Source organism: Gallus gallus, chromosome 8 (assembly GCF_016699485.2).
Source record: "Gallus gallus isolate bGalGal1 chromosome 8, bGalGal1.mat.broiler.GRCg7b, whole genome shotgun sequence".
Classification (NCBI taxonomy): Eukaryota; Metazoa; Chordata; class Aves; order Galliformes; family Phasianidae; genus Gallus; species Gallus gallus.
The window spans coordinates 11,444,938-11,453,377 of NC_052539.1; the positions used below are offsets into that span (position 1 = coordinate 11,444,938).

Consider the following 8,440-nt stretch of genomic DNA (forward strand, 5'->3'; position numbering starts at 1 on the left):
CACCTAAATTAAGAGAGTTCACATTAGCAAAACTGCAGGCTGGATCCCAAATCTATTCTCTCCTGACATCAGTTTGCAGTATTAAATGAAAACCTAGCTGACAAACAAAACACCTAGAAAAATACCCACTCTTTTGTACTTTTTTAAAAATCTTTGAGTAGACATTTCAGAAAAAAAATCTAAAAAAAAATCAAACATTTATCAGTGTTTACATACTCACTGTATGCATATGGTGTTGTATACTATAATGAGCTTGAAATAATCTTGTTCTATTAATTTTATTTCTATGATTCCAACATTACATAATATTAAGGTCACAATCTACCTTTGTTGACACGATATAATAAATTCATTAAAGTTTTTGGCATCAGTACAGCAGTACTAACATCTGATAACAAAACATAAAACATTACTTATAAGTACAGCAAATGAACATACAACACATTTCAAGGTTCAGTGCCCAACCATTCACAGAATCGCATGCCTGTTCTATAGATTGGCTCACGGACAGGCAGTCCTTACTCATCATCCTTGATTAATGCTATTGAAAGAGGCAGCCGCAGTCTTCCCTCCTTGTCTTTCACCTACTTCTGCATTCATATGATCCCTGACAAATTGATTCAGACTGCTGAACAGACAAAAAGAAAATGTTCACTTCAAAATCGCTAAGGGAGCTGAACACCTTCCAGAGGAAAAGCCAAAACAAAATTTCAAGCAAGAGATGGGGAGAAAAATTGAGCAAGAAAAATTCTTCTTGAGCAGCAGTAGCTAAGTAATTAGATATACTCAGTGCCTTTTACTACCTTCTAAAAAGAGATGCATTCAGGCCTGAAAATCCTTCTCCATGAACCTGCCTCCTCAACAAATTCTGCCAATAAACACAAGCTCATCCAAACTTCATCCATGTACGGGCACAGCTGTATAAAAGCTGCAGAAGTAACTGCATTTTGTGAGGTTACAACCCTAGAATGCCAATGCAGTACTGTAACTCTGACCAACAGGTGCTGCTGCATATGGTTTTGTCTGAATATGGCGCAAGAGGAGCTGGAGCAGTTGAAGCACGTGTCAAAGAGAAGTACACGAGCATCATCTTCAGCTCCACAATTCTACTCAGGCACCAAGGAACGGCGAAGAACACAGCCTGGTCACGGTGTAAGAGTAATAGGGAGCCGTAACACAGTTATTGTGTGTGCAGGGAAAGGGAAGCCGGAATTGCCCATTTTCACTCCTCCTGAGAGGAAGGAAGAAATGGTAGTGAGTCATTGTTGACAGAAGTACTGTGTCCCTTCCATCCCAAAAAGGGTCCGACTGTGAAGGAAATTCAGATCACCTACTGCTAAACTAAGGTACTTCTCTGATCACTAACCCACTATTCATCTAGCCAGAATGTCAGAAATGGAGTTATAAAAGCAGTTTTGCACACCACCCCCAACATTAAGCACAGGAACTTTGCAAGTTGCCCCTATTTTCAGTGGGATACGATGGCTCTGAAATCACTAGTTCACAAAAGTATCTCTGGCAATAAAAATATCTTTCAAAAAAGGATTTTTTCCCCCTGTAGGAATAACAATATTCCCAAGGGAAAATGACAACTATTTCAACCACCTAGCTGTCATATACAAGTATTCTTATCATAGAGAACTTCTCAATTAAATTTATATGGAAGGACAAATCAAAAAACTGACCTACACATTTGAAAGGCAGACTCTGGATGCGCAATTTATGTACAAATTTCATAAGCAGAGCAGCAGCACACATTTAAATGCCTTTCCAGACAGACTGCCAAATCTTGAAGCCTTTTCTTTCACTCCACACTTTCCCACCACCGTGAGAACTATTTCTCATTAACAACCAAATTGGTTTCAGATGCTCCGCTATAAGATGTTACCTTAGAAACCATTTGGTAAAAGACTGTTGCTTCCTTCCATAGAAATCTCAAGCAGTGAAAAGACAGATTTTCTGGCATAAATCAAATCCAATTTCTAGGGTTCACTAAACCTTTTCTCCTCAGAATAATGTTTTGTGACTAGATCTTAGCAATTAATAGTGCACGAAGAACCGCTGGTGTGATCCAGTTTTAAATGATTTTCATTCTCCCCCCTTTGTTAGCCCAACTGAAATTACTTCCAGTGTTTATTCTGAATACTGATAGAACTTCCAGTTTCATAACTAATAAGGATGGTATGTGCTACATAGGGCAAATACAGAGACTGACTACAAATATTAATGTTAATTTCTTCCTTTTTAAAACATCTTCCTAAACTACTGTCTGATAAAGATCGCGTGAGCTGACTAACAACACCAAATGTTTGGAAATACTTCACAATAAATGAGAGATCACTGACGATATTTTCCTTCTTCAAACAATTTCCACAAAGGAAAAAAAAAGATGCAAACATTAAGTCCATACCCCATACTTGAGTTGAACATCACCATACTCACTCCTGCTGTGAAAATTTGCCTCAAGAGTAAGTTATATAGATAACTTACAATTAAGCATAATTAGCATATAAGTACAGGGACAGGGATAAATATTAAAAACTGTAATTAACCATCTGGTTAATAATTCAAAACCACAAAATGTCATAAATATGATAGTAAAAACTACGAAGAAAACTGGAACTTATAGTTATCTCTAGCTTACAACATGAAGTGGATGTAAACCAACTCATTACTGTAGCACCTTAATTGATGACTAATTTTAACATCACAATTGTGCCCTTCATACCTACCAGACCACCCAGTGAGTAAAGCACAACTGTGAACCATCACAAAGTCCCACTGCTGTGAAAGGAGGACACTGTCAGGTCTGAGTCTTGCAGTGTCCCATCGATATCTAAGGGCATTCATGAGTTTGGAGGGTAGTAGCAGCACAGTTATCTGAACTAAAAAGCTATGCAAACTTAACAGAACAATAAGGAACACTTCTGATATGAATAAAAAGCATTTGATCATCTAAGAAGTGCCTTTTCATAAAGTTCCCAATACAAACAACATTTCTGGTAGCCCCTCCTCTCACACCGCACACTCAATCTTAGACTGGTGTGTGTAAAAATGCAAAGCACGCCCATTCAGGTGCAAAGTCTAAGGAACAGAGCTTAAGTTATGGAACTGACATAAAGCCACAATGGTAGCACCCCTGTTTCTCTCATCTCTGTATCCAGCAATGAGGATTTTGCATCTCCACGCACTGAGGTACTTTGTATAAACATGAAAGGACTGAAGACAGCTTAGGAACCAGTCCTTGCCTCCCCCCCAGTTGGAGGTACCAGGAATGACTGCACTTAGGTTACAGCAGCATGTGACTTCACCATGCAGTGCTGCCAGGACTGTGTATGCTAAGGAGCTCCGGCAAAGAAAACCTCTATGATAGATTAACTCCACTATATGAAGGCTGAAAGAAAATTGGGCTTTTTTTTTTTTCCTCAGTAAGTTTTTGTATCATTTTTCCACATTTCAGGAACACAATGAAAGGCAAAAGTTTAATGTGCTGGAGCTCATTTCTCTCTTCATTTCAACCTGGCTGCAAATAATTTGCTCATCTAATGAGAAATTAAAAATGTAAGATTTAAAAGTACAACCAGCAGGGCCTCCTACATTTTCTTTATGACATCTTTCCTCAGAAAACCAGCCTTGGGATTGTGGCTCCAATGATTCTCAAGAATCTGTATAGTTCATAGTTGAAGCGTGGGCCTTCGTTGCAGTAATTATTAGCACTACACTGCACTTAGTACATTTAGGCCATCTATTTCTTTTGTATCACGTGCACATCTGTAAGACCCACATTTGTCACAAAGTGACTGCCAGTAGGTTTTAGCAGGTTAGAAGAGGATGCATTTTTCCCCATACTGTCTACAAACATCTACCAACATGGAATATGGCCACATTTTGTACAAATGAGAGAAGTTAAATATATGGAGGCCCTCAAAGCTCAAGTACAACTTCTCTAAGTCAGACCTTCTGAAACTATACATGAATTGAGACAGAAAGATTTACAGAGGTGGCATTTTGTTCATCACAAGAGGTTATTAAGGAAACTCAGTAACCAAGGCTGAGAAGTTAATTCCTGACAGAATTAGAAAAGAAGAGGAAAAAAAAAAAGGCTGAAACATAAAACAAAAGGAAGAAATAAACAGCTAATTCTTATTACAGAGTAAGATTAATACAGAGGAGTGCCATAGGTCTTGGTACCAAGACCAGCGTTCCATAAATTTTCTGAAGCTGTGGAAGAAAGAGCCACAAAAAAAAGAAAAGCAGTAACAGCGCAGAGCACAAATAAAAGCAGTAACAGTGGAGAACCAGAAGTGAAGGCTTGATTCTGCTGCCATTAAACTGCAAAGCACAATCTCATTTAAATGGTTCTGGTCCCAACTGGGTCTTTTTTTTTTTTTTGTCTACAGTATGAGCAACTTTATGTTTAATAATCAAGAAGCAAATAACTGCTTTAGCAGTGTATAATGGAAGGAAACATTAAAATACTGCTCAGCATTATGATTCAGGTTACACGCAGCGTTTTGAGGGAAAAAAAAAAAGAAACTTGAGGTAATGAAAGTGGAGTAATGAGATTTTTCTCCACGAAAACAAACAAACAAACAAACAACAACAACACAGCAAAAACCATCACTTCTGGAAAAAAACTGAGAATAATACTAACTCAATAAGTTTTGTATGGTTGTGATGCAAATAATGCAACAACTTAAATACTGCAATCAGCAAAGGAAATAAAAACTCGGTTTTACAATTCATTGCAGATAAAGCTACAGATGAACATCAGGAATCTTATATATGGAACATCCTGAATTCAGGACAGAAGAGATGCTTCCCCTTGAATATGAAGGGATTGCATGTGTGTGTGTCTGTGTGTATTATTCTCCTGAGTTGGTGCAACCAATGGACAAATACAGTAAAAATGCAATTAACGCAAGTTAGTAGTGCTATAAATTAACTCACGTCGCATTATTCATTAGGACTGTTTTTCACCCTCTCTACCAGGCTTTGGCTATTTGAATGCAAGCTGCTCAGAGCAGCACCTGCCTGCTTTCCTAGTCATAGCACCTGGCATAATGGCACCACCCATTATTGAATTCTGTAACAAACACTGCTGTGAGTAATAAAATGCAGGCTGTGTGGCTTGAGTAGGGCCCAACGTGTACAAAAACGTGGTTACCATTATTGAGGGTTGTTTTCCTTGAAGCTTCTTCCCATACAATTCATTTTACCTTAATAGGAGATCATGAGATTATCATTTTTTTTTTAATCTCATCACGTTCTTATTAACTTTAGCTTCTTAAAGGATTTCCATGGAAAACAACTTTACAAGAAAATATTTTATGTGTATTTTTGGTACTACTAACACTTCTTGGCAGCAAATCACATACTATTTGACCAAAACCCTGCTTGCTTAATCCCGTGATTACTGTTCCTCCTTTTTGTTTACATAACAAACAAGAAAAAGTTCTAAATCATTTTTCTTTGCTAAATAAAAACTCAGCTATATATATCAACAGTTGTCTCTCTCAGGAAAGACTGCTTGTTTCACCACTTCTAGCAGACTTGGAGCTGTATTGAGTCCAGAAGAAAGATAACAAAGAATGTGAATAAGCAAGTAAGTAAATACAGACAGAATTTACTGGAAGTATAGGTTTGGGCATATTGTTCCAAGGAACCTTCAGACTGACGATCAGCTGTGCCGGCTGCATAACCTTCTGTGGTGCTCAAATCCATCACTCTCACTTGGTTGTGAACTAACACAAGACCACTTAACCTCCTGCTTTCCTGTCTCCCCTGTTGCATAAAGCCCTGATAAAACTTAATGCTCTTTTCCTACATATTTGGAAGACCAAGGGAGCTGTGAAATGGAAATCAACTTGACAAACAGAAAGCTCAGTTTAAAAAAAAAAACCCACAACAAAACACCATCTTTTGATATCTGAAGCTTGAACAGAAAAAGTAGGCATTTGTGACAGAATGCTGTTCCAGACTGCTGCAGCACTCTGAGGTAACGCGGCTCTGCCTGAAAGCACATGAGATGCCTCATACTCTGGCTCACAGCTGCTATGAAAGGGTTTCATCACTTGGAAATAACTTGCATATCTTTCGAATCAGTTCTACAGCTGACATGACTGGATAGCTGCAACTATCTTAACACAGCATATTCAACTCTCTCTCTGGAGCTTTTAGAAAGATTATCTAGCAACAGAGGCAGTATGCATGTTTATCATCTCAAAGTCAACTTAATCACAGATAACAATTATGTCTGCATGCTTAGAAGGATAAGACAATCAAATCTTAAATCCTGCAGAAAATGCCAAACAGAAAATGCCGCCTCATTGAAGAAAGTTGTTCTCTACTTTATTGCCAAGGAAACTTCACAGGAACCAAGCCAAACCTGACAGTAAATTTTCTGAGCTGCAAATATTAGTTAATTGCTATAAAGTTGTAACAAAAATAAGCCAGTAATTTGTAGAAAAGTAGTAAGTGGGAACACCTAGCATAGATACATAAAGATCCCATTGTGTTGGGCTGCATACCTTGGTATTTAGGATTGGCCTCAAACATGAACATGGGAAGTCTTGAACTTTTTAACATTTTTACTTTTAAATCTGCAATACTTTTCAGTGTTTGTCAAGAAAGTCTTAAAATTATCTTACTGGTTCCTACATATCGCAAAATGATCAAAGAGCTACAGAATATATAAGAAATCTGTCAAAATGTTACTCTGTCAGGACAAGAACAGAAAATGGAGGTCAAAGAACCAAACCTCTGGAAAGCCACACCTGGCAGAAAGCACCGGGCCAGAAAATTTGTCTTCCAAGGCATTATCCACTTACTGTGGTTTGAGTTCAGGTCTGATAATCAGCTACTCAGTACTAACTGAAATGAGTGAAGGAGAGCAAGCAGCATGCCATGTGGAGACTTTCTGTTCATTTATTTTTAGCCTGTTTTTCCCAGCCACCTAAGCCATGTGTTACAATCTCCAGTGGAGAAGTGAGGTTTCTGTACATAATTCTGAAACACAGTTCAGCAAATACTGAAACAAAGGCCATAAGAGGGACTCCATTCTCTAAGAAGGATCATTTAAATGTTTCTTGCATTTGTAAAAAATCTCTAAGTCAACTAAATTGATAAAAAGCAGTTAAACAAAAGAATTCAGTGAAAGAAAAAAAGTCACTCTGAACAATACAGAGTATTTGCTCATTGTATAGGGACTATAAAAGGGGCAGCTACATCAAGTAATCCTAATAGATGCTCAACTAATGAGTTCGTGCATTGGGCATATAATACCACATCCTCATGAGCACACACGTGCACACAGTAAAAACAGTTATCAATGCGTTGTAGATTTTTGGACCCTTTTCCTGAAGATACTGAGCTACTCAGACTTTTTAATTCTGCTCAAATGATTTTGGTACTCTGAAATGAGCACTATCAGTTCTAGCTACTCATTCTGTGCTTATGGATGAAAAAACCCAACTCCTGTTGACTTAAAAGGCTTAACATGTTCCTAAACCCTCAGCTCTAAATTTGCCCTCCTTTACACTTATGAGAATCCTAAATCATTGCTCTGAAATCAGATGGGATAAAGCTGAAAAGGGCACAGAGGCCACTTTATTTTATAGCCCAGCTTGATACTTCCATGAGTAATTAACACCAATGTGAGCGATTAACTCCAGTGCCACACACAAAGCACGTAAGTGCCTCTGACTGGTACGTTTATCTGAAATAATGGAGCTCCTGGGATACTAAACCAGTGATAAAAGTGCATCATGAAACACTGATAGGTAAGGGTCCGCATGCTTAATGAGAGCATGTTATCAATGGAAGAGGCTTCTGAAAAGATTTCAAAAGGACAGAATGAAATCCCCAAATGCTGTGCAAAAGTTTCAAGAGAGAAAATAACTCCTTACGTTTACAATGAATAAAAGCAATGTAAACCTGTGGCCCTTTGCTCACATAACACTGGCTTCCTAAACCACAGCTGGCATCGCCAGGGCAACAAATGAGACCTCACGGATACCTCTTTTTCCACACATTCACAAACTCTTAAAGAGGGCCCGAGGGCTCTCCAGCCGCTCAGCATTGCCGTTTCGCCACAGCCCGAGGCGGGAGCAGCCACCGAGGGGAACACGTCCCGCCAGGGCCGCTCCCGGCGCCTCAGGGCTCGCAGACAGAACTACCGAGAAGCAGGGGCCGCTGAGAACCGGCAGCACACGGGCACGGGCGCAAAGAGCCGGGGGAAGCGGGGCCCCACGGCCGCACCCCGCCGCGTTACAGCAGCGAGGAGGCCGCGGCACTTACCGAGCCCCAGCACAGAGACGCTGCAGAGCGGCACGACAGGGGAGCCGCCCGTTCCACCACAAGCCATGCCGCGCGCACTGCAGCTCCCGGCGGCCTCTGCGGGCCCGAGCGGCGCCATGCGCGGAGGGGCGGGGCTTACGGC

General features: G+C 39.8%; 2 protein-coding genes and 1 non-coding gene across 5 annotated transcripts in view; all 3 read right to left on the reverse strand.

The window, feature by feature from the left end:
- S1PR1 (sphingosine-1-phosphate receptor 1) overlaps nucleotides 1-8,374 on the reverse strand; it is a 52,229-nt gene extending 43,855 nt beyond the window's left edge. For both annotated transcript variants that reach the window (XM_040704947.2, XM_046944944.1), the window contains exon 1: nucleotides 8,299-8,374. The gene's annotated coding sequence lies outside the window, so the exon portion shown is untranslated. The remainder of the gene's footprint in view (nucleotides 1-8,298) is intronic.
- The window catches only part of LOC119771270 (uncharacterized), a 47,785-nt gene extending 39,348 nt beyond the window's left edge, over nucleotides 1-8,437 (reverse strand). Inside the window, exon 1 of one of the 2 annotated variants that reach the window (NM_001389419.2) lies at nucleotides 8,299-8,374. In NM_001389419.2, the coding sequence (NP_001376348.2) occupies nucleotides 8,299-8,365 (67 nt within the window). In that variant the 5' untranslated portion in view covers nucleotides 8,366-8,374. Of the gene's footprint in view, nucleotides 1-8,298 lie in introns of both variants that reach the window. The other variant, NM_001389420.2, reaches the window with a different exon arrangement.
- Nucleotides 8,330-8,417, reverse strand: MIR1610 (microRNA 1610). The gene has a single exon (NR_035097.2). It is a non-coding gene; the product is annotated as a microRNA 1610 (primary transcript).
- Nucleotides 8,438-8,440: the final 3 nt, after the last annotated feature.